The 25,219-nt window shown below is 47.9% G+C and overlaps 2 protein-coding genes across 9 annotated transcripts in view; one reads left to right on the forward strand and one right to left on the reverse strand.

The window, feature by feature from the left end:
* Positions 1 to 2,300, forward strand: part of AASDH (aminoadipate-semialdehyde dehydrogenase) — a 29,962-nt gene extending 27,662 nt beyond the window's left edge. For both annotated transcript variants that reach the window (XM_070396297.1, XM_070396289.1), the window contains one exon: positions 1,229 to 2,300. In XM_070396297.1, coding sequence (XP_070252398.1) covers positions 1,229 to 1,615 — 387 coding nt within the window. In that variant the 3' untranslated portion in view covers positions 1,616 to 2,300. The remainder of the gene's footprint in view (positions 1 to 1,228) is intronic.
* Positions 2,189 to 25,219, reverse strand: part of CRACD (capping protein inhibiting regulator of actin dynamics) — a 228,773-nt gene continuing 205,742 nt past the window's right edge. For 3 of the 7 annotated variants that reach the window (XM_070396234.1, XM_070396226.1, XM_070396268.1), the window contains 6 exons: positions 22,284 to 22,472; positions 18,629 to 21,554; positions 9,702 to 9,892; positions 8,758 to 8,920; positions 6,406 to 6,562; positions 2,189 to 3,184 (listed from right to left, as the gene is read on the reverse strand). In XM_070396234.1, the coding sequence (XP_070252335.1) occupies positions 2,929 to 3,184; positions 6,406 to 6,562; positions 8,758 to 8,920; positions 9,702 to 9,892; positions 18,629 to 21,554; positions 22,284 to 22,472 (3,882 nt within the window). In that variant the 3' untranslated portion in view covers positions 2,189 to 2,928. Of the gene's footprint in view, positions 3,185 to 3,683; positions 6,563 to 7,038; positions 7,097 to 8,757; positions 8,921 to 9,701; positions 9,893 to 15,207; positions 15,352 to 18,628; positions 21,555 to 22,283; positions 22,473 to 25,219 lie in introns of those variants that run through there. The other 4 variants (XM_070396241.1, XM_070396258.1, XM_070396250.1 and 1 more) reach the window with 4 other exon arrangements.

Genomic DNA, 25,219 nt, shown 5'->3' on the forward strand with positions numbered 1-25,219 from the left:
TTGGTCTGGCACCGCCCACATCCCCTGCCACCCAACCCCGGCTCCCCATTTGCCATCAGGTGATTGGAGCCTGCTGGCCGGGGAAAGGAACTAAGAGGTGGTTAGTGCGCCTCATAGTGACTGGTCCAGCAGTCGTTCTGCCATTAGGGTCAATTTGCATATGTTTGTTCTGCTGTTAGGGTCAATTTTCATATTACCCTTTTATTATATAGGATAGAGGCCTGGTGCATGGGTGGGGGCTGGCTAGCCTGCCCTGATGGGGGCCTGGATCGGGGTAAGGGTCCCCACTGGGGGCAGGGCTGACTGGGACAAGGGGCCGCAGGCAGTTTGCAGGCCGGCCATGCCCCCGATCGGGGTGGGGTTCCCCACTGGGGGGTGGGGCTGGCCGGGGGGGGGGCCACCGGGGGTTTGCAGGCTGGCCACGCCCCCATTTGGGGTGGGGGTCCCCGCCCCCATTTGGGGTGGGGATCCCCGCTTGGGGGGGGGGGGGGACTGGCCTGGGTGAGGGGCCTTGGGCGGTTTTCAGGCCAGCCATGCCCCTGGGCGAGGGTCCAGTAGTTCTGGTCTCTGGTCTTTCCAGTTGTTCCACCGTTTCGGTTGCTGGGCTTTTATTATATAGGATTTCATGAATATGCCCACTCTTTTTTTTATTATTATGCTGCTGTTACTGTAAATTTGTAAACACTATCTTAGACTTATGCCTTTTCTTCAAAATATTGGCCAACAGGTTTTAGTAGCTTTGAAATAAGTAAATAGTAGATATCCACAGGCCAGACACGTCTCATAGCTTCTTGTTTAAAGCTTTAATTATTGAACATGAACTCTTCCTTTCAGTCCACTTCCTTCCTTCTCCCTACATTAGGAGACTAACAATATATGATACAGTTTTTGATAAGATACATTGAAAACTCAATGCAGTTTTATTTTTGAACTGTCTCAGAACATACTAGTAATAACTTTTGGATGGGGTTCAAATTAATTTTATTTCATATTATGCATAGCAATGACTCATGTAATAAGGATACTTTGTATATTTTGTGCTAGATTTTACCACTGGGTCAGAGGTCAAATCTGAGAGTTCCACTTTTCAGAAAAAGCCATTTTTTTCTGTGTGTAGTAATCATTCAATAGCCTACATCTCTTACAGTTTGAGAATTTCATAAAGCTTTAATATACAGAATTGTTGAAATGAGATGAATTAATTATTTCTGCCATTATAACCCTTCAGGTTTGGCAGTTTTCTACCAGTGAACCCATCTTTTCATCCCCATGTCCCTCCACATCAGAGCAAGAAATATTTTTTGGTTCCCATGATTGCTTTATCTACTGTTGTACTATGAAAGGTCATCTCCAATGGAAATTTGAAACTACCTCAAGGGTATATTCAACACCATTTGCTTTCCATAACAAGTACAGCAATGAAACGTTGCTCGCAGCAGCATCTACGGATGGGAAACTGTGGATCTTGGAATCTAAGAGTGGACAATTGCAAAGTATGTATGAACTTCCTGGAGAGGTATTCTCTTCTCCTGTGGTTTGGGAATCAATGCTTATTATTGGATGTAGAAATAATTATGTTTATTGTCTAGATTTATTGGATAGCAATAAAAAATAAGTACAGTCTTAATTAGAATATATCTGAGATGTTTGACAATATTTATCATTATAAAGCATGTGGATGGTCTTATTTTATGATAAAGATTATATTTTGTTTAAGAAACTTGTCTATTACACTTTATTGGAGAACAGCCATATTTTATTTCCTGTAGGAGCAACAATACTTGTAAAAGGAGTTATAAAACAAAACATCAATATATTTAGTAGCACTTTCTAAATTAGGCTACAGATATTTTATTTTTTTATAGAAGACCTCTGAAAAACAAGATCAGAATATACTTAGTGGCTTAAAAACTTAATCTGTGAGGTAATACACCATTCACTCATTTATACTGAGATTTGTAACAAAAGATTTTTAAAGGTAGGAGCTATTCATCAAATTAGGTCCCTTATTAAATTTTTTAAATAAAATTTATTGGGATAGCATTGGTTAATAACCTTATATAAATTTCAGGTGTACAACTTTATGACATCTGCATACTCTATTGTGTGCTCACCAGCTGAAGTCTAGTCTCCTTCTGTCACCATATATTTGACCCCCTTGACCCTCCTCATCTTTCCCCCACCCCCTTCCACTTTGGTAACCACCATTCTGTTGTCTGTATCTGTGAGTTTATTTGTTCATTTATTGCTTTTGGTTTTATATCCCCCATACAAGTAAAATCATACAGTTCTTGTCTTTTTCCACCTGATTTATTTCACTTAGTATATATAATACTCTGAAAATTCACCCACATTAGGTCAAATGGCAGTATTTCATCTTTTTTATGGCTGAGTAGTTTTCCATTGTATATATGTATCACATTTTTTTTCAAAATTGTAAGAGGAAGTTTGTTTAGAAAGTTATAGAGGTAGTAAAAGTGAGCCATAGAAGAAATGGGCTAAGGAAACAAGTTACAGAGGCAAGAGAAGGGCCCTTGGAGCTTAGGAAAGTACATGTGATAAGATTTGAGCACCTGCTCTGGGGGGGTGGGGGGAGAGAGAGAGAGAGAGAGGGAGAGGGAGGGAGAGAGCGCGCCTGTGTGGTTCTTTTTTTTAATGTATTTTTTTTATTGATTTTTTACAGAGAGGAAGGGAGAGAGATAGAAACATTGATCAGCTGCCTCCTGCACACCTCACACTGGGGATGTGCCCGCAACCAAGGTACATGCCCTTGACCGGAATCGAACCCAGGACCCTTTAGTCCACAGGCTGACGCTCTATCCACTGAGCCAAACCAGTTAGGGCATCTTTTTTAGAGTTTAAGTATCAATCTGCAGGTGCAGGGGCCTCATGTGTGCGGGCTATGGCACCCTCCTGATCCTGCTGGATCTAGCTCCAGGAAGGGTGCTGGGGACATGCAAACATGGTCCTGCTGGTCAGCCAGAGAACCTGGATAGGACTTGGGCCCGCCATCCAAGTGCAGGGGAAATGTAAACAGTGGCGCTCACCGGTTTTTCCTGTCCTGGAGAGTTCCCTCAGCTCCTGGAGAACTGCTGTGGTTCCCAGCCTCTTCTGTGTGGTCTCTCTTGTTTGTTGTGCAGAGGCTGTTCTATTGGCCCTCAGTTGTCTCTCAGGAGGAACTGCTCTAAATATAGGTATACATTTGATGTATTTTTGGAAGAGGGCAAGCTTAGCAACCTCCTATACCACCATCTTGGACTCGCCTCCAAAACAGTATTTGAGTTTTTGTGCACCAAGGCGAGTACCTCACCCACATCACTCACTCCGACCTAATCCAGCCATGTGGGTCAGTAGCTCTGGCCCAGGGCCCTAAGCTGTGTTTTTCACATGCATTCAGCTTTGAAACATGCTGCTGTTCCATCACCCACACTCTGAGTAAGGAGGTTGTAGGATCATATTGTCTGAGACACAGACCATTTGATTCCAACTGAGGATTAAGATAAACATTTTATTTGACCCTATTCATTAGTTTTCTCCAAAAACACCTAGTAAAAAATATAATAAGGTACCATATAAAATGCCTTGAAGTATTTCTTTTGCAACAAAAGCTATGTAAATATGAGCTTGCTTGAAATTAGTAAAGACATAAACTTGAAAAGGAAATTCTGTTGGTGCTAAAGATCTTGTGGGTATTTTTTTATTGAAAGATCATTTTCCTTCAATAGTGGACATTTTACATTAAAACTTTATACAACCAAAATCTAAAAATAATATTAAAATCACACTAAGGTATTTTCATGGTTAAGCCTCTACTTAATTTTATTGTTGGTAAAAATATTGCAAGACACTTGTAACTCTAATATTTCTGCTTTAAAATAAGCAATTAAGCTAAATGTCACAAGAAGAGACAATACATACTACAATTTGCTGATAACTGGCTAAAATGATAATTTAATAGTAATTAATGTATAAGAAACAATTGCACTTGAAAAATTTAAAAAGTAAACAAAAACTCTAGTTATATATATATATGTCTATGAACAGAGGTTAATCATCTATAACCTTGCCAAGGGAAGTGTGTGTATGTTTTAATTAAAAACAAATAAACAAAAAACCACCTGTGTATTTAACATTGCAATAGGATTTTTTTAAAAGTCTTGAATTTTTTGTTTTTACAGAATTTCCCCCATACTTTGTTGATGAGAAAAGACTGCAACACAATTAAAGCAAAATAACACTTCATTGGTATTTAGTGCAAATTTGGAGTAATTTTTACATGAAATATTAAACATAGCCTTTAGAAGTTGTTGGAAGTAAATGCCGTGACTGTGCTTTCCTCAGTATACTCTTCTTTTAGGATTTTGAAGGAAACTTTTTAACTGAGTTATTTCTCCTGTTTTGTTTGGGCTTTATGGTAAGTGAGCCGGTACAGAGTGCACTCATCTACCATTCTTCGTTAATCAGATTTCTTCACTTGCTCTCTGCCATTACTGTGACATCCAAACTGGTGAGATGATAGAAAAGGTCAATTCAGATGAATTACTGTCGCACTAAAATTCCAGGACTCAGGTGAAAAAACTCCTGTTAAAAGTGTTATATTACTGAGGAAATCATTGAAACTAACAAATGTCTACATATTTGACTTAAAAATGAACATCAGCTGGAAAACGTGCAGTAGAATATTGCTTCCCATAGTGATAAAAAAAATTAAAGTTCCATTGATTCTTAACAGTCTGAAGGTCCAGTATATATATATAATATTAAATCCTACTTGCAAGAGTACGGCTATCCTTATGACCACACATGCCAGCTGCTACCATAAGGCCGAGCCATCGTCTCCAGAAAGAAAATGCCTTCTATATGGTAAATAACTGCCAGTCATCCTTTCCTTAAGGTAAATGGTAGAATAACAGCACAGAATAATAGCACATTGCCTGTTAAGTGAGCATAAAGGAGAGTAATGATGCATAATAATAAAATGTGTTTTTCTGTAGGAGAGGAAAAAAAGGATGTAATTTTCCTCGCACTGGGCAAAAGATCTGTACTTACACTTGGGAGTCAGGAGCTAAGAAAATGGGAATGTGCCAACACCACGAAATGTAAAATTAGCAGCAGCAATGTGTGGGCTTGCTGTATGTCTGTGTTTCATGTAAAGCAAATTTAGGGAAATAGTGAATATATGTGGCTTTTAAATAGCCAGGTCCCTTCTTTGTATCACATGTGTATAATAACAAGGCCACTTAAAACTCTGAGATGTTTTTTAAAGGTAGCAAGGTGAATGCTCTGAATGATAAATGCTATTGAATATTTGACTCTGAATATGAATTAGTCAGTTATGGTAAAGAAGGAAACTTCCCACAGGAGATCCTTAGTACAAAGGCTCCAAATCTTATCTTCCTGTTAACTAAACAGCTGGGGGAGGGGGAATGGTTTTATTATTTTTCCCATCTCACTTTTGCTTCTTTGGGTGCAGAGTCTCCCTCTCAGAGTTTTAAAATCTAGATTACAGTAGAAGCAGTGTATTCCAAGGTTCTCAACCTTGGATATATCAGAATTCATTTGAAGAGTTTTGAGAGAATATACGTTTCTAGCCCTGTCCTCACAGTAGGCCTGATGGAGCCTGGACATCTCAAGAACAACTGCACTAGATGGGGGGAGTCTCAGACAGAAAGGTAATTTGTAGTTTCCTTTTTTTACCATATTAAATAAAAATGTTCCCTAGGAGCCAAATGGGCCAGATGTTGAACATGTCCTGAAGGAGAGTCCTGGTGTAATGGGGCCTGTGGATCAGTGTGGAAGAGGCATGGATGGATTCCCTTTCTGTGTTAGTTCAGGTTGGGGAAAATTCATGAAAACCAGACATGGGCACAGAGTTGGGAGCCAGACTGTGACTTGCAATTCAGTTACTGGCTGCTCTCGGGAGAATGAGGGTTCTTATTTCTCCCTGTGGTCCTTTCACCATTGCTGTAGAAAAAGATAGAAATCCTTAAATATGGCAGGGTAAAGGTTTTGGATGAAAGAAATTGGAGCACAGAGTCAAAAAACCATTATAAAGATTGGCAAAAGTACATGTTCAGTGGTGTGTGGGTGTCCATGTGTGGAAGGGCTATGGAATGGGGTGGCAGGCTCTCCTGAGGAGTTCTTAGGAGATCTTGCTTCCTGTGGTCCCTCGGACAGAACTTTCTCTTTAGAACTAGGAGGAGCTCAAGGCACCAGGACCTAGGGTTGTGCAAATACACTCTTACAAGGAATACCACCAGTTCAGTTTCTAAATGTTATTTTAGAGCCTATAAAACATGCTTCTTTTCCCTAGCTTGGTTTCTTTACCTCATATAAAAAATAAATAAATAGGACAAGAGAGGAGCCAATAACTGGGAATAGGAATGGAGAAGAATCACTCTTTACTTAATAATCTGTGGGCAGTCGCTCCAGGCCTTGGCTTTCCTTTTGGCCAAAGCCAGCCAGGCTGGTTCTGTTGACACGGGAGCAGCATCTGGGGTGGAAAACCTCTTTGTGACTTCTTTCACCAGTGGCGCTGGGGGAGGCGAATCAGAGATCTCCACTGGGTTGCATTTTGAAGGAAAAGGAGAAAGGTATGAGTCAGAGCCACACTTTGATGTATCATACAATGGGATTCAGAAAGGAAAACTCAGTGAGACACTGGGCATCTTCGTTGAGAATTAGAGAAAGCAAGCTATGTGATTATAACTGTTAACGTGCAACATTATAGTGATCACAGTGCAGTCAGTCCTAATTTCAGATAATTTCTAGAAGCATTTTTTTTCTGTGCACAGAAGCTAGGTCTGCATGATAATAAAAAATAAAAGGTAAATTTTGTAATTCTAATCATATAGCCAATCAATGCCATAAGAAAACGATCAAACAAGCAGTTTGGATTTACCAAGCTGGTGAGGTCAAAAGTGCCCGCCCTCACCAGGCACACCTGGGGTTCCTTCCCCCTCAGGCCCACAGATCCTGCCAGCTCTTAGGACTCTCAGTCTTGTCTAGCAATTCTTTTGCCTCATATTGCTTTCTTACCACATCATAAACACTTCTTAAGGTGAGGGATCCCACCCAAAGCAGACCTCAGGAACTACTGGTGGGAAAGACAAATACAGTATTTCAGAACAAGGCTGGCTATCATAACTGGAGCCACCTGAACTGCAGTAACCCTTTGGAGCAGTGGTTCTCAACCTGTGGGTCGCGACCCCTTTAGGGGTCAAACGACCCTTTCACAGGGGTTGCCTAACACCATCGGAAAACACATATATAATTACATATTGTTTTTGTGATTAATCACTATGCTTTAATTATGTTCAATTTGTAACAATGAAATTGGGGGTCACACCACATGAACTGTATTAAGGGGTCGTGGCATTAGGAAGGTTAAGAACAACTGCTTTGGAGCTTCTAAGAAATCAGGGCAGAGAAAGGTGTAATCTCTGATTTTGGAGCTTCTCACTTAATTTTGAACTAATTCTCTGACACACCCACATAATGTATAGAGCCCTTAATTCCTGGGTATAAAAGCCTAATGAAATAATACCCATGGAGGTTCTTGAGAAATTGTACAGTGCTCCAAAGCGGTTTCCAAAAAAAAACTGTTTTCTCCTCACCAAATAGTAAATACAGCTTTCATGGTGAGACCTCTTTACATTTCCAGAACTCAGCACGCAGGTAACCAAGGCGTACAAAAACCCTGGGTCTGGAGGTTGGATGCCCTCCTGGGAACAGGGCTGCCCAGGGTGCACAACATGCCCTATTAACCCTGGAGGAAACTTGTTTAGATTCATCCCTCCTCCAGGCGATTTGTAATAAGCACATAGTTGGAAACATTATGGATCATTTTACCTTTTATTAGAATCAAGGATTTTAAAAAAATGTGTAGGTATCTTTTATAAAGTGTCATGAACGTATCAACACTGCTGTTAATTAACATCCAGAACTTTGAGCCGAACAACCTTGCTCTCTGAAGTCACAGCTGGTCAGACACTTGCCCTTTGAAATCGCATTGGCGAAAGGGACCATCCATCCCACTTTGGAGCATCTCAGCCACCTGGGTCACTGACTCAAACACAGCTTGTTTCCATCCCAGCTACAGAGCCCCAGGTGGGGGTTTTCAGATACAACTTTCACACATTCATTTTAACGTGGTAGTGCCAGGAAGACAGGGCCCTGAGTCTACTTTTCAACTCAGGCTTGATATCAACCCCTTCATGTACACCCCACACCCTCGCTTTGCTTTAAGCCTATCAAAACTCTGCTCCACTTAAATTTTACCTAAACTTCACCCTTTCCCCCAAATTCTACTAGAATCGTATCTCTTCCTTTGTTTAGAGGTCCTTAAGATATGTAGTCTCCCTTACTACAGCAAGTTAATAAACCTAGTTTTGTTGGACTACAGGCAGTGGGGCATTGGAGATGGCTCATATCACACCTTGTTAACTTCAGAAATTTATCAGACCACATTGATAGGTTGAAATTGGCCATGGTGGGAATATTTACACCACAGTACATGGCACATACTACAAATCAGAGGATTCTCTGCTCCCTAACTGATTGCTAAAACAATGGCCATCACACCACTGACAGTGAGTTTCTGGTGTTCTTTGTCAGATGAGCTGATGATCAGTGTCTAAGTTTATGAGAGTGGTGGTGAAACAGCCTGTGCTGTTATTACACCTGAGGAAATAAAGCATGCTCCAAGAAGAGAAACCTGTAACTGAGGTCAAACAGAAATGGTCCTGCTCTCGCTACCTGTCACAGATGTGGGAAGGGTGTTGGCCTTTTTCAGCTGCTCTCTGCGCTCAAGCCTGGACCCTGCTGTCTCCGGCTTCTTGTCTTCTGGATGAGCCATGGACTTGAGCAGAGATCCAGCTCTGCTGACACTGCTGCTTCCTGGCTGTGGACTGACACTGACCTGGGTGGGCACAGAAAGGAAAAGTATGTTTTCAACCTAAGTACATGCAAAGACGCACAGTGCAGGGCCTGGGGGGTTCTGCCGGTCAGCACCAGCTTCTGTTCCCAAAGGAGCAGTTGGAGTGCACTTGGGAGCAACGTGTCTCCAACCCTGGCCCTGATCATGAAGCAGCTCAGTACAAATGTCCCCAAGAGGGGACGCAACTTTCCTCGAAGAGCCCCGTCAAGTTAACTGTAAAAGCAGGTCACAGAGAGAGAGACTGATTTCCTCCAAAGCCCTGCTGCCATACAATCATCTTCATATTCCTCACGTAACTGTCGTGTGTGTGGATTGTTGCTACTAATTACATTGTGAATTCTGCCAAATCAAGTTACCTTAATAGCATAAGGGAACTGAATAAAATTTCTGACTGAAAATGCTTTCCTGTCTAGTGGTGGTTAATTTGTTTATTGCTCTATTCTTTCTAGATATTCTACGCCACTCCCAGTTAGCCTTTTTTTTTCAAAAAAAATTTTTTTAAATTGATTTCAGAGAGGAATGGCGAGGGAGAGAGAGATAGAAACATCAATGATGAGAAGCAGCTGCCCCTTACTGGGGATCGAGCCTGAAACCCTGGCATGTGTCCCAACTGGGAATCGAACCATGACCTCCTGGTTCATAGGTGGACATTCAACCACTGAGCCCCACTGGCTGGACTTTCTTTTCCTTTTTTAAGTTCTTGCAGCCATAAAAGAGACAAGCTCAGAAAGGCAGGGTTAAAGCTGAAGACCAGGCTACTCACGTTGTCCTTGGAGAGCTTTTCTGCCTGTTTGGCCTCCCTCGCTTGCTTCCTCTCCTCTCGAGTCGCTTGCTGCTCCCGAAACCCCTTCTGCTTTTGCAGGGCTAATGTTATCCACAGTGGCTGCGCGGTTTCAACTTTCTCCACAAGTTTGGAGCCATCTAAAGAGTGTCTGCTCTGAAGCACCGGCTTTTCTGTGGGGGAAAAAAGACTGATACTGTGATTTGTGGTAAGAAATACATATTTGGTCTTTGTCCTGTTTCTGGCACAGAGCTAAGTGATGAGAGCGTAAAGGTGTCTCATGTTATGTGAATGAGGCTACTTAGGGACCACACTTAAGGATGTGGGGGGGGGGGGCGGGGAGAGGCTGGTTGCTGGGTGAACCAACTGAGTAATCAGAAGATTAGAGCTTACAATCTCACCCCCCAACCTCCTGGGAGGGGGGAAGCCTGGAGGTTGAATCAATGGCCAAAGATCTAACCAATCATACCTGTGTAATGAAGTCTCCATAAAACCCCAAAGGTCAGGGTTTGGAGAGCTTCTGGGTTGGTGACGAGGTGGAAGTGCCGGGAGGTTGGCCACCCAGAGAGCATGGGACCTCCCTGCCCTTTCTCCATACCTTGTATCCTTGTATGCATCTCTTCCACCTGGCTGTTCCCGAGTTCTATCCTTTTTATAACAAACCAGTGATCTAGTAAGTCAAATGTTTCTGAGTTCCATGAGCCACTCGAGAATATTAATCAAACCCAAGGAGGGGGTTCCTGGGAACCTCTGATTTTAACCAGTCAGAAGCACCTGGATCTGAAGGTACAGCCTTATGGGACTAAGCCTTTAACCTGTAGAATAGAACACCATCTTGAGTTGAATTGTGAGACACCAGCTGGTGTCTGAGAATTGCTGGTGGTGTGGGACTCCCTCCCCTGCAACACACACCTTTGAACTGTGATCAGAATTAGTAAAGACAAAAGCCAGCTTTCAGTGAAATGAACTGTTCTCGTACCTCAGTACCTCACCCCCTAAAACCTGTGACGTATTCATCAGCCCGCTGAACATTCAACTGGCCCTTCCTAGTAAAACTCCGTGCTCATGCCTGAGCGACTCCACTGGGTAGGAAAGTACTATCTTGGATCAACAGAAACAAGAGCCTTTCTCTTCCCTCTAAATAGAAAAAAAATCTCCAGTGTCATAAAATCTCAGACCCACAAGGGACCCAGGGGGTTATCTGATTCATTGTTGTTCTTTTTTAATTTATTGCTTTTCAAAATTTTGCAAAAACTTTCCCCCTTACAAACAGTATCCTATGTTGAACCCCAAAGTATGAAAGAGGAAAATGGGGGCACTGCTCTGCCCCGGGGTCTTCTAAGGGCAGCAGGGCTCTGAGGAACCCAGTGGGAACCATGATTTTGGCCCAGTGCCCTCCTTTGATAGACGTGAGTAATGAGATCCACAGTGACCAAGTCCCGTGTCCGAGGTCACCCAGCAGTTAATGTACAGGCTGAATTGTGAACCAAGGGCTTCCAGCTTCCAGTCTGTGTTTCTCTTACATTGACTGTCTTGCCTATGCAACTGGGGTAAACACACTTCACAGATGGGTGATCGCTGAGGTTGGGCTCTAGAACTGAGCAGACCTGGGTTTGACCTTTTGTGACCTTAGGAAAGCTACTTAACTCCTTTAAGAAGGGAGACACTTTAATTTGAAATAGTGTTTGGAGTTCTGATTATGACACTGGAGGGGACATATTAATTACTAACATGAGACTGTTGTTACTGCAAGTGCCTAGGGGACTTTTTCTTTTCAAAAAGTGACAGAAACTATAGGAAGAACTCCGACCGCTTAACAACAAAAAACAAAATACCCAATTAAAAATGAACAAAGGACTGGAATAGACATTTCTCTTAAGAAGACATACAAATGACCGACAAGCATATAGAAAGATGCTCAACATCACTAATTACTAGGGAAATGCAAATCAAAACCACAATGAGGGTATCACCTCGCACCCATCAGGATGGCTACCGTAAAAAAAAAAATCAACAGAAAATAACAAGTGTTGGCGAGGATGTGGAAAATTAGAATTCTGTGCACTGTTGGTGGGAATGTAAAATGGTACAGCTGGTGTGGAAAACAGGTTAGTTCTGAAAAAAATTAAAAATAGAACTACCATAGAACCCGGCAATTCCATTTCTGAGCTTTTATCCAAAAGTACATGGGATGTTTGCACACCCATGGTCACAGCAGCACTAGTCAAACGAGCCAAGAGGTGCAAGCAATCTAAGTGTCCATGGACAGATGAATGGATAAACCAAGTGTGGTATATACACACAAGGGTAGGTCATTCAGCCTTAAGAAGGAAGGAAATCCTGTCATATGCTACAATATGGATGAACCTTGAAGACATTGTACTAAGTGAAATAAGCCAGTCACCAAAAAAGACAATACTAGATGATTCCACTTATGTGATGCTTCTAGAGTAGTCAGATTCATAGAAACAGAAAGTTGAATGTTGTTTAATGCTTATAGAGTTTCAGTTTTGCAAGATGAAAAATTTGCTGTGCACAATGTGAAATATGCTTAAGACTACTGAAGTGTACACTGAGAAAAGATAGCCAATTTTATGTTACACACTTTGACCACAATAAAAATTGTTTTCTAAAGTGACTAAAAGAACTGTGCCCAAAATATTATCCAAGAGATGCAGGGAAAAATGAGAATCATAGATCAGGTTTAAAAGAACTGCAAGAAAAGGAACAAGACAAGAAGGCTTTGCTAAATCCTACGGCATTTTTAAACAATGTTGTTTTGAACAAATATATGAGTAAGGTCCAAGAAGTAACATGAGGACATAATCAGAAATGTTTTTAAAGGCTAACAGCATTTTACAAATGCCAGGTGAGAGTTACTGGAGGCGGTCCTAGGTTACTGGGAAGATCATTTTACCTGGGAGAGAACTCTTCCCCAAACTGGCTTTACCACTGTGGGGAGCAGGCAAGTCATCAGACTTCTCAGATGTTGGTGTTGTCATCTGTAAAACTGAGCTAAGATTGTCTACCTCTACATATGCCGTGAGGCTGAACTAAATGTTATAAATAAAAACACTTTGTAAATGATTAAGCACAAGGGATGACTGTTGAAATTTTCCAAAGCAGTAAAATCACTCATTTCATTCAAGGTTTTGAAAGATAGAGATGTTCTTTGTTAATCACATAACCTTTTTGGTCAGGGAGTTCAGAATATCTCATTAAAATTTTATTTTGTTGCAATGTTTAAACCTATTCTCTCTCATTCTAAACTCAGTGGACAAGCAGAACCACAGCCCACTTAAGTTTGCTCCTTCAGGTCCCGGGGAGACACGCAGGCACCTCCTGGCATTTACGGGGTTCTAATCATTGCTCCCCAGGGTCAGTGCTTGGAGAAAAGGCCAGTTACTATCTGTTCTACCTGCCGTCAGGGGCTCAGGGGCTGGGAGTTTCTGAATGAGATATCTGTAATCAAAGTGTTACAGGAGAAACACGGTGGGGAGTGGGGTGGGGGTGGGGGGGATGGGGGAGGTTGGGCGATCATTGCTATTTTAATTCCCATCAGGATTGGTTCAGAGTCTCCGCCCTCCCAGTGGCTTCACCTTGGTATTGGTCCTCACTGGCCTCGGTCCCAGGAATAGAAACCTCTTTCTAAAGCAGTGGTCTCAAACAAAAAGGGTGTGTGTGCCCTAGGGGATGCGCAAGGCCATTCACGGGGGGGTAAAGGAAGAAAAGCTTAGAATTTCTATTTATATATCTTTAAAAATATAAAAATAAAAGTGAAATCAAGCTTTTCTAATCTAAGACAAACATGCAAATTGACCGTACCTTCGCTATGCCCCAAGCCACACCCACCAACCAATCAGTGACTATATGCAAATTAACCCACCCAAGATGGCGGCCGGCAGCCACAGAGCTGGAGCAAGCAGGAGGCTTGGTTGCCCCAGCGATGGAGGAAGCCAAGCTTCCTGCCTGCCCTGGCCGGCTCTGGCCTCCACGGAAGGTAACGAAGTTTCAATTATAGAAGCTAAATAAATCCCAGATACCTGCTTCCAGCCAGCCTTCACTGGGAGCTTGGGTGGCTGGGGGCCATGGCCAGCCTGCAAACAGCCATCAGCCCCTCACCCAGACTGGCCAGGCACCCCAGCAGGACCCCCCCCACTCTGAAGGGGCTGTGGCCAGCCTGAAAATGGCCCTCAGCCCCTCACCCAGGCTGGCCAGGCACCCAAGTGGGGACCCCCACACTGAAGGGGCTGTGGCAAGCCTGCTAACAGCCATCAGCCCCTCACCCAGGCTTGTCAGGAACCCCAGGGGAGACCCCTAACCTGAAGGGGCTGTGGCCAGTCTGAAAACGGCCCTCAGCTCCTCTCCCAGGCTGGCTAGGCACTCCAGCGGGGACCCCCACCCTGAAGGGAGTGTGGCCAATCTAAAAATGGCCCTCAGCCCCTCACCCAGGCTGGCCAGGCACCCCAGCGGGCCCCCACCCTGATCCGGACACCCTTTAGGGCAAACCAGCCGGCCCCTACCCATGCACTAGGCCTCTATCCTATATAATAAAAGGGTAATATGCAAATTGACCCTAACAGCAGAACCACTGGGAATGACTGGTCACTATGACACACATTGATCACCAGGGGACAGATGCTCAATGCAGGAGCTGCCTCCTGGTGGTCAGTGTGCTCCCACAGGGAGAACTCTGCTCAGTCACAAGCCAGGCTGATGGCTGCCTGTACAGCGGTGGTGGTGGGAGCCTCTCCCGCCTCCTCAGCAGCGCTAAGGATGTCCGACTGCAGCTTAGGCCTGCTCCCTGCTGGCAAGTGGGCATCCCCCGAGGGCTCCTGGGCTTCCAGAGGGATGTCTGACTGCCAGCTTAGGCCCAATCCCCCAGGGAGCAGGCCTAAGCCAGCAGGTGGTTACCCCTCGAGGGATCCCAGACTGTGAGAGGGCATAGGCAGGCTGAGGGACTCCCCCTCTGAGTGCACAAATTTTTGTGCATCGGGCCTCTAATATTTGATGTTTAGACTGGCATTGACATTCTCACTCAGCCCATAGACCAGAAGGCCAGGTACAACAAATGGCATGTGTAGAGACTCCCGGGGGAAGCTGGGAGCGCTCAGATGAGAACCAGCAATCCCGTCCTCACTGGCTTGGCTTTTAGCATACGGCGAGGGGTGAGGTTCTGCGGTTAGGTAAGTTTATGAATGTCCCATCTCCTTTGATCTAAATGACCCTTTATGAAATGGACAATTCCTGCAAACAGACCACAGATTTACTCTACTTCCTAATGCGAGCATGAGGCCACAGTAGAGCTGACAAGCAAGCTCTTTGCCTGCCACTTTGTGAAGAAATCAGATCTGACAAGAAGTTGGCCAAAGAAATAAAAGATAATGCCACAATTTGCAATATGGATTCACATCCGCTACTGCTTCAGTGAACGGCACCCTAAGTGTATATATGGCGCTCCAGGGGTTTTAACATGGACACAGTTAACAAATAAATTGGAGGACCAGGCAATTTATTCCAATGGGGTGTTTAGTCAAACAAATTTGGTCAGCCCTGGTCTAGAGTCAGACAGAAGGGTCTTTAGGCAGCAACCAGTCACAAGGCATACGGTCCTTGTTTTCATGCTTCTTTTCTACCAAATAAAGAAAAAGTCAATTAGTGGAGCCTGACAACCTAGAATCTGGAAACTGATAAAGAAAACAGGGGCAGGAATAGCTTTTGGTAGAAAATTATAACCAAAGGGAAAAGTGTAAGAGAAAGATGCAGCATTGGAACATTATTTTTTAGGGGAGAAGATAGGAGTGTGCTGGAGCAGGCCAGGCTGTGAGAGGGGCTTTGATGACTACAAAAGTTACTGGTGCAAAAGCTAATGTGAAAACTAAAAGTGGGGGCCTGGCCGGTATGGCTCAGTGGTTGAGCATGGACCCAGGCACCCAGAGGCTTGAGTCTCCATTCCGGGTCAGGGAACATGCCCGGGTTGCAGCCTCTATCCCCAGTAGGGGGCATGCAGGTGGCAGCAGATGGATGATTCTCTCTTATTGCCGTTTCTATCTCTCTCTCCCTCTCCTTCTCTCTCTCTCTCTAAAAATCAATAAAACATATTTTAAAAAACTAAAAATGGGTGTTCTGGTTCAGGATGGTGACATAGGGTCCCGAACCCTGTCCTCCCACAGACATACCGAGTCTGCAGCTACATACAGAACAACTGCCTCTGACTAAAATCCAGAAACTAGTTGAGTGACGCCTACACATTGGGCCAGTGGTTCTCAAATCAAATCACCTGATTCCTGGGCCTCATCCTCCGGAAATTCTGTTTCTTTGTTGCTAACGTTGTGGCCCCACCCCATAACAAAGAAACAGAATTTCTGGAGGATGAGGCCCAGAAATCAGGATTTTAAAAAGATTCCCAGGTGATTCTAATGTGCAGCCAAGGTTGAGAACCACTGCATTGGGCAAATGAATAGGAGAGGCTGAGACACAATTTCACCATAAATCCCACCCCAGGCATTGCAACTCACAACCTGGGGGGAGGAAAGGGGGCAGGGGTGGACCCTACATTTGGTGCCCCAAATTCTAAGACTTCTGCCTGAGAGACAAGGCCCCAAAAATACCTAGCTCTGAAAGCCAACGGGGATTGTGTCCAACTAAGGGACCTCTCTTAATGGGCTCCCAGGGATTCACTGTGGCTATCTCCCCGGGGCCCAGTGCAGAGGCTGAAAGGAAAACCAAAGGCTGAAAAACGGGCTCCTCACTGTCAGGACAGACAGAAACCATCAGGGAGAAATGGTTTGGAAACTGCTGGTCGACAGTCCAGGAAACCAGTCAAGTCTAGGTTAAATCGGGTGGCAGGGTGAGCAACCAACCAATACCCCTCAGGACACAGGCTCTTTTCTCAGCAAGAACCACCCTAACCCTAAACAATAAACAGAAGAAATAAAAACAATCCCTCCCTAAAACACCTCAGGGGAGAATTTCTCTGAGATGTGAGACTTCTGGGCTGTGGCCACACTTGGCCTGCTCTGCAAATCAGAAGTGAGAACTACCAGGTAAAAGCTCTTAGGGGTCCCAAAGCCAATCCAAGTGGCCAGGGAGCGGTCCCAAACATCAGGTCTGAAGAGCCAAGAGGGGCAGCCAGGAGTGAGGGTGGCTCTACAATTTCTTTACTGGAGGGCTTCCCAGTGGCGAGCTGGTGGCGTGGGGGTGCCATTGTAGAGCATTTTGCATAAACCTGAGACCCAGCCAATTATTCACGCAGAGGCCCAGGCTGGTGGAGCTGCTGGAAGCCCCCTACCAGCCTACTGTGGTATTGCTACTGCCCACAGACAGCAGTCGATCGTCTAGGCAAGCCCAGTCTTTACCCGCACTGCCCCTCCCAATGACCGGGGCATCTTCATTCATTGGGGTATTTCATTGCCGTGGGCACCTTTAACTTGTGTTCGGTAAATATGAATGGGCGTGAGCCCCAGATACATAGCAGAATCAGTTCGGATTTCCAAAATGGTGAAGAGTGGAAAAGTGATGAGAAAAATTTGGGAGTGTCCTAAATTAAATTACAGTGGGCCAGAAAAGGGGAGAGAGATGTAAGGGAGGTCCACCAGGTAATGACTGTTGGCAGAAACAAAAGACTGCCTCCATGCCTGAATGGACGCTGAAACTTCGCATCAGCTTCCAGATGGCGTTTATCTGAGGGACTTGGCTGACGGCCCAGACGCCACCACAGCTTGCTTACGCATGAGCTTTTGGACTGTTGTCCCACAGCCAATCCCAAAGTAGCAAATGCAGTGGAACCTCGGTTCTCAAACTTAATTAGCTCCGGAAGGCTGTTCGAGAAGCTGTTTGTTCAAAAACTAAATCATTTCCCCCATTTAAAAGAAATAATGTAAACTGAATTAATCCATTCCAGACACCCCCCCAAATGACTCCCTGTTTTAACCTTTCTTGTATACAGTACACATCTAATGTACTGTTTAATCCATAAACAAACACTGCTTTTCTTACATTTATTGAACCACCTGCTACTAGCCTTAAAGGAATCACTTTCAGCACTCATTCCAGGGATGTCTTTCAGGTCAGAAGCAGCGTTATCTTTGCTTGTTCATATATCACTGCCTCGGAAATGCTGTCACTGGCCACCTGCTTTTCCTTTATCCAAATCAACAGTTTTTCTGCCTCTTCAATTGCCTGTGATCCTTGCTTCTTTCACACCCTTAGCAACATCAGCACCGTTGACGGCCTCTTTATCTTTTCAGATTGTGCTAATCACTGATTTCACCAGCTACAAAAGCACTCTCTCCTTTGTTGCCTGAGAGATGCTTTTTGTCATGAAGTATCAGCATGAAAGGGATGTCAGGTCAAAAACCGAAGATTGGTTCGACAACCGACATTTTTTTTCTGTGAATAGCTTGGATGGGAATCGAACTGCAAGATGGGGAGACGTTTGAGAAATGAGGTGTGACCGTAATCCTTCCTTAGGAACCCTGCACCTATCCCAGGACGTCTCTGCTTCGCCTTTCCACCTTCTCTATAGCCAAGGGAAAGCCTTTCGAAACCACTCACCTCGTCCTTCCCCACATCCATGGCATGGAAAGCTCGGGGACATGCTTGTCTTCTCCACCTGGCCCTGCTGCTGCTGCTGGTTCAGACTGCTTGCCCCTGGCCCTGGTCCCCTTTCCAGCCAGCATGTGGCTCAATCAACTTTCCAAAAAGCTTTGGGCCACAGACGTTTCCTCTTCACAAAAGTAAAGAGCCTCACTAAGATCCCCTCCCTCCAGGAATGGCAAACGGGCTTCTCATGAAGGGAACTGCTGCCACTAGAGCTCCACTGGCTACTTCCGGCCTTGGGCAGCCTGGCTTTAGCTGTGACGTGAACCAGTTGGACAGAGGCAGTTTTCCGACCCAGGTTTACGTACCTTTCCTCCCGGCCTCGGGCATTTGGGGAGGCTTCTCCTGTGGGGCTGCAGACAGAGCAGGGGCACCAGCTTTCCTCTCTGCTTCCACCTCTTCCTTCTCTTCCCTCCTGGGAGGTGGTGGCGAGGGTGGCCCAGGCTCACGGCGCTCCTGGCCCTCCTTGCACAGCTCACTGGGCTCCGGGTCAGGCTTCCCCGGCCGCCGAGCCAGCAGCTCTACCAGGTAGGGCCTGCTCAGCTTGCAGAGCGGGGAGGTCGGTGGCGTCTGACCGGAGGGCTTGGGCGCCAGGGCTGGCTTCTGCGCCATCGGCATTCTGTTTGCTGCCTTGGTGTGCTCCGGGGCCGGGGTCTGGCTGCTGACCGGTGAGGGTCCAGGCTGGGCTGTGGGAGGGGGGCTGGAAGGGCTTACGGCAGAGTCCTTCCAGCTGCCGGGGCCTTGCTTGCTCTCTGCGGGGAGGGATAGGCCATGCTTAAGGGCCGGTGCACCCTCTGCCGCCTTCTCTCCCTCCGTGCACGCTGGTGCCGGCGGCCCCCCCTCTGCACTGTCCCCAGCGCTGCTGTTCCTCTTCTTCTTCTTCTGCTCTGCCTGCTGGTCGCAGTGGAAGCGCAAGGAGTAGTTGGTCCTTCTCAACTTTATTCCAAAAGGTGAGGAGGCCTTTTCCTCCCCACCTGGCAACGCGGGGTCGGGCTTTCCCGCGCCACCGGCGGTCTCACTGCCCGACGTGGTCACGGGCTCCACCTGGGCCACCGCTTTCTGCGGAGGGTACGGAGGGCTCGGAACGAGGAAGGATGGAAGGTCTTTGGCAAATTTGCAGCCCTCGGTGGTGTCTGCTGGCTCCTGGCGCGCCCCCACATTCTCTGGGCCTTTCTGGGGCTCATTGCTCTCAGCAGCCAGGGGCGGGGGCGCTGTCTGGTCGCTGTCTCCCAGCCCGGGCCTTTTTCTCGCGCTTTCAGCTCCAGCGCTCTGTTTGGAGGTCTCTGCGCCCCCATCCGAGAACTTCTGCCAGGCAGGCATGATCGAGAACTTGGCGTTTCCTGGCGGGGTCTTCCGGAGGGTCCCCCGGGAGTCACAGCGGCCCCGGGGCGCGGGCTCATCCCCAGGCGGGGGCTGGTCTCTCTTGCCGCGCGGGTCGCCCTCCGCGCTCTTCAGGATGCGGGACCGAATGGACGCCCACTCGGCCAGGGCAGCCGCGCTGCTCGCCGACTCCTGGGGGGGCCTGGCCTTCCCGCCGCCGCCGGCCCCCCGGGGTTCGGCCGGGGCGCGGGGTGGGTGGTCCAGGGTAGGGGCGTCCCCGTGCTTCTTTTCCTCCGACAGGCCCAGCAGAGACTTGCACGCTGTGTCCTTGATCTGGCTCAGGTTGACCGCGGGGCCGCACAGCTGGGCCCCCGTGACCAGGATGGCCGTGTGGGGGATGCTCAGCGACGAGGGCAGGGCGTGGGGGGCCGGGCTGGCCCGGGGGGCCTTTGGCTGGTGGGGAGCCGAGGCCAGTCCCGCGTCTTTCGTGGGCGTCACGGGGCTCAGGTTGACTTTGGGGAAGAGAATCTGTTTGCCTCCCGAGGACACCTGGAAAGTGTAGGGCCGGGGCATGGTCTGCCGCTCCTCCACCTCCTGCCACCTCAGCTCCTCCACCCTGCGGTCTCTGTCCCGGGCCGGCGCCTCGCCCCCGCACACCCCTGGTTTCTGGGGAGGGGGTGTGCGGGCTTCGCCTCTCTCTTCCCGGCCTGCACACCCATCCTGCCCGCGAGCATCCCCCCGCTGCGCCTGCGGCTCTCCGGAGGGCTCAGCCTCGGGACTGTGCTTCCTGCAGGCCCCTGGTGCCTCGGCGTTCTCTCTTTGCTTGTCCGGCTTCAGGAGCTCTGGTTCCCCTGCACAGGCCGTCTGAAGCGGGCTCCTGTCGTCCGCCCCCAGCCCACTCTCCTCCCCTCTCCGTGCTCCCTGAGGCTCCCTTTCCGCTGCCCGCCGCCGCTGCGCCTCCACTTCCTCCTGCCTTTTTCTCAGCTCTTCCCTTCTCCTTGTCTCCTCCTCTTGCCGCCTTCTGAGCTCCTTCGTCCGGTTCTCTTCTTCCTCCCGCTGCCTCTGATCCTCCTCCTCCTGCCTCTTCCTCTCCTCCTCCCGCAGCCTCTGTTCCTCCTCTTCCCGCCTCTTCCTCTCCTCCTCCTCCTTCCGCAGCCTTTGTTCCTCCTCTTCCCGCCTCTTCCTCTCCTCTTCCTCCCGCAGCCACTGCTCCTCCTCTTCCTCCCGCCTCTTCCTCTCCTCTTCCTCCCGCAGCCGCTGCTCCTCCTCCTCCTCCCGCCTCTTCCTCTCCTCTTCCTCCAACCGCTGCTTCTCCGCTTCCCGCCGCCTCTGCTCCTCCAGCTCCTCCAGTCTCCTGAGTTCCTTCAACTCTCTCTCCTCTGCTTTCTGCCGCCGCTTCTCCGCCTCCTGTCTGCTCCGCGCCTCCAGCTCCTGGTGCGCGAGGCTCTGCAGCCGCTCAGCCTCTTCCTCCGGGGGCTCCTTCTCTCCCGCTTCCTGGGGCCCGCCTTCCTCTGGCTCCCTGCACTTTGGGGCTGGGCTACCTTGCTCGTCCAGCCTCCGCCTTTCCTCTGTGCACTGCCTCTTCCCTGCCACTGGCTGTGGTTCTCCCTCCTCTTCCTCTTGTTCCTCTCCTTCCTCCTCCAGGAGCTCCTGCCTGCGGTTCTCTTCCCAAAGCCGCTGCTCCAGGGCCCGGAGCCTCTGCTCCTCCAGGCGTCTCCTCTCGGCTGCCTCCGCCTTCTGCCGCTTGCACTTGGCCTCCAGTTCTCGCCAGTATTCTTCCCGGCATCTCTTCTCTTCCTCGGCGTCCAGAGGCTCGGGCTCCTCTTCGTGCCACATCAGCTTGTCTTCTCCAGGGTGTCCGTTCTGGTCCAGGGACAGCTGGCTCGGAAGGCCTCCTTGTTCATTTGGTCGAGCCTAAGGTTGGCAAGGGAAACAGAATTAGCTTTCTCCTTGTACACAGGTAACCATCCCTCATCCTAGTCACTATGCAGGTGGCCCTCTTACTCTCCTGGTTTGGGGACAGACTTTTAAATGCCCTGGCGTGGCCCCTGGGAGCCCTGTCCACTGACCTCCTGCCCTCGGACTGTGGCAAAAGGGAGCCCTTTGCTTTTTGGGACATGGGGTCAGTGAACGCAACAGGGCCCTGCCATTTTAGGTGACTCTTAAGGGTCTTCCTTGCTTCTTTCTCACTTAAACAGCAGGAAATCCCTTTTGCTACTGCTCAGAGAGGTTGTTTTTGGGCTCACAACTTGGTCATTTCTCCAGGGGTTGTCTTGAGTTCACTAGAATGTAAGCTCCAGGAGCTCTGTAAGGGAAGGGATTTTTGTCTGTTTTGTATTCTGCTGTATTATCACTAGGGCCTAAGTCAGTGTCATAATAGGTGCTCAATAAAAATGTGTTTGATGAGTAAAGGAGAAAAAGAGAAGGGGCAGTTCTAAGTATAGAGACATGTAAACTCGGGCCCAGAGTAGATTGTGGGGGTGGCAGGAAGACCTTCATGTTTACTCCCTTTATTTGTCATTCTCAAATTCCTTGTTCTTAATGTGAATACTCGCAGGAAAACCAATAGTCCAGTATTAGAAGAGAATTAGTGCCCGGCAAGCAAGGGCAGCTGCCTGGTCAGCTAGGATGGGCTCTACATACCCCGGCAAGTCCAAGTCGCCTGTGCTTCTTTGACACCCTCTGGTTTTTTGGCTTAACGGACAGTTTGTGCTTGGCGGCACTGTTGTCCAAGCGAGCGATGGCCAAGGGGATGGCATCCAGGTTGACACTTTCGATGGTGCCAGCAGAAGAGAAGTGCCTTTTTGGCCGAGAAGGTTTAGCTGGAGCTGCCTGTGGTGGAGATTAAAATATTTAATCAGCCCTGGCTGGTTTTGCCCAATGGAGAGAGAGTCGGCCTGTGGACTGAAGAGTCCCGGGTTCAATTCCGGTCAAGGGCACATGCCCGGGTTGTGGGTTTGATCCCCAGTGAGGGGCGTGCAGGAGGCAGCCGATCAATGATTCTCTCTCATCATTGATGTTTCTATCTCTCTCTCCCTCTCTCTTCCTCTCTGAAATCAATAAAAAATATATTAGAAAATCCTATCTAATAAAGAGGTAATATGCAAATCGACCATCACTCCAACACAAATGGCCGCCCCCATGTGGACACAAGATGGCTGGCGGGGGAGGGCAGTTGTGGGTGATCAGGACAGCAGGGGAGGGCAGTTAGGGGCGACCGGGCCCACAGGGGAGGGCAGTTAGGGACAACCGGGCCTGCAGGGGAGGGCAGTTGGGGGCAACCAGGCCTGCAGGAGAGGGCAGTTGGGGGCAACTAGGCCTGCAGGGGAGGGCAGTTAGGGGCGACCAGGCCCACAGGGGAGGGCAGTTAGGGACAACCGGGCCTGAAGGGGTGGGCAGTTGGGGGCAACCAGGCCTGCAGGAGAGGGCAGTTGGGGGCAACCAGGCCTGCAGGGGAGGGCAGTTGGGGGCAACCAGGCCTGCAGGGGAGGGCAGTTGGGGGCAACGAGGCTGGCAGGGGAGGGCAGTTAGGGGCAATTGGGCCAGCAGGGGAGCAGTTAGGCGTCGATCAGGCTGGCAGGGGAGTGGTTAGGGAGTGATCAGGCTGGTAGGCAGAAGTGATTAGGGGCAATCAGGTAGGAAGGCAGGCGAGTGGTTGGGAGTCAGCAGTCCTGGATCGTGAGAGGGACGTCCGGCTGCCTGGTGGGATCGGGCCTAAATGGGCAGTCAGACATCCCTCGAGGGGTCCCAGATTGGAGAGAGTGCAGGCTGGGCTGAGGGACACCCTACCAGCCCCAGTGCACAAATTTCGTGCACTGGGCCTCTAGTATATATATATATATATATAATCAGTCTGAATCAGAAAACAACCTGCAGGGAATCCGAGGAGGGAAGCACTTTTTGGTGCCTGTGCCTCACCCCGCCCAGTGAGGGGGCTCACTGGGACCGTGAAATGAGCAATGCTCTTGGAATCAAGACAGAATGTTAACTACTGGCTCTGCCAGTGCTATTTGCATGAGCCTGTAATGGTTATTTAACCTTCCAGGGACTAAGTTTCCTACTCTGAATAACATGTGGATTAGATGAGGGGTTGACAAAACCTGAATCCGGCCCGCAACCTGTTTTGGTAAATTTTTGCTGACACACAGCCACACCCATCGGCATTGTCCGAACGGAACGGAGAGTCTTGTAGTTGGACCTTCTGGCCACAGAGTCTAAAATAAGTAGTAGTTTGCTGAGCCCTGGACAAGCTCATCTCTAGACAAAGAACTGTTACCCTAAGAGCGTTCCTACTACCTCTGACCCTGTATGAACACACCTCCTCTCCACCTTAGCAGGGAGGGTGTCTTTTTCATCTTCGTATAAGCCCACTTTATGCCCAAGTAGCAAATGTCATTTGGCAAGGGCTCAATAAGTATTTAATCAAGGAATGAAGGAACAATAACATCTCTGACTAGGGCATGACATTTCTAACCCACAAACATGTGTTAGCACCATCACTCCAAAGTCCCAGAGCACTGAGGGCCCTGAGAAGCTAAAGGGAGGAGCAGAAACTTGGAACACGCCAGGGAGAGGGCAATTCTTCAAAGGATGAGTTGCGGCACCGCTTGCTTGCAGTCGGTAATGCAGACGCCATCACTTAAGTACCACGGATGAACTGTACAGATTTAGTCAGAGGCTGTGGCTCAGCCTGAACCCTGAGGCCACAGTAGGGAGCCAAGGAAGGGCTCCTGGCCACACCACACACCACCCGAACATGCAGCAGAGGGCGCTCACAGCCATTGTTGGAGCCAGCAGCTCTCAGGCACAGAGCAAAAGAGGAGGCCACGATGCCCCTGACTGTGACCCAGCTCGTAAGTGCAACGTCAGTGAGGTTTAGCCAAGGGTTTTGCTTTTTGCAGTCACCTTCCATATTTACACATGAGAGCTGAGGCACCAAGCTAGCTCCACGAGCAAAAGGGATGCTCAGTAAATAACGTATGACAAAGAGCACAGACGTAAGGAAAAATAGTTCCAGCTTTGGGTCCCCTAGCTCTTATTTAGTTATAGTTATCTTTATAATACATATCATATCCTGAACTACTGCTGCAAAGAGATGAATTAGCCCAACCGGCGTGGCTGAGTGGTTGAGCATCTACCTATAAACCAGGAGGTTACGGTTCGATTCTGGTCAGGGCACATGCCCTGGTTGCGAGCTTGATCCCCAGTGGTGGGGCGTGCAGGAGGCAGCCGATCAGTGATTCTCTCTCATTGATGTTTCTATTCCTCTCTCCCTCTCCCTTCCTCTCTGAAATCAATAAAAATATATTTTTTAAAAAATAAAAGAGATGAATTAAACATTTATTTCCATAACCTAATAGGTACATGAGTGCAAGGAGTTCAAATGAAATGTGACAGACTGAAGACATAGGTTAGCACTAGAGGCTGAGATTTTGTTTTGTTTTGTTAGTTTTTTTGTTTGTCAATCCTTACCCGAGGATATTTTCCCATTGATCTTTTAGAGAGAGTGGAAGAGAATGGGAAAGACAGAGAGAAACATCGATGTGAGAGAAACACATCGACTGGTTGCCTCCTGCACA

The sequence above is a fragment of the Myotis yumanensis genome, unplaced genomic scaffold, assembly GCF_028538775.1.
Source record: "Myotis yumanensis isolate MYYU_CA2020_CCGP unplaced genomic scaffold, mMyoYum1.0.hap1 SCAF_1, whole genome shotgun sequence".
Taxonomy (NCBI): Eukaryota; Metazoa; Chordata; class Mammalia; order Chiroptera; family Vespertilionidae; genus Myotis; species Myotis yumanensis.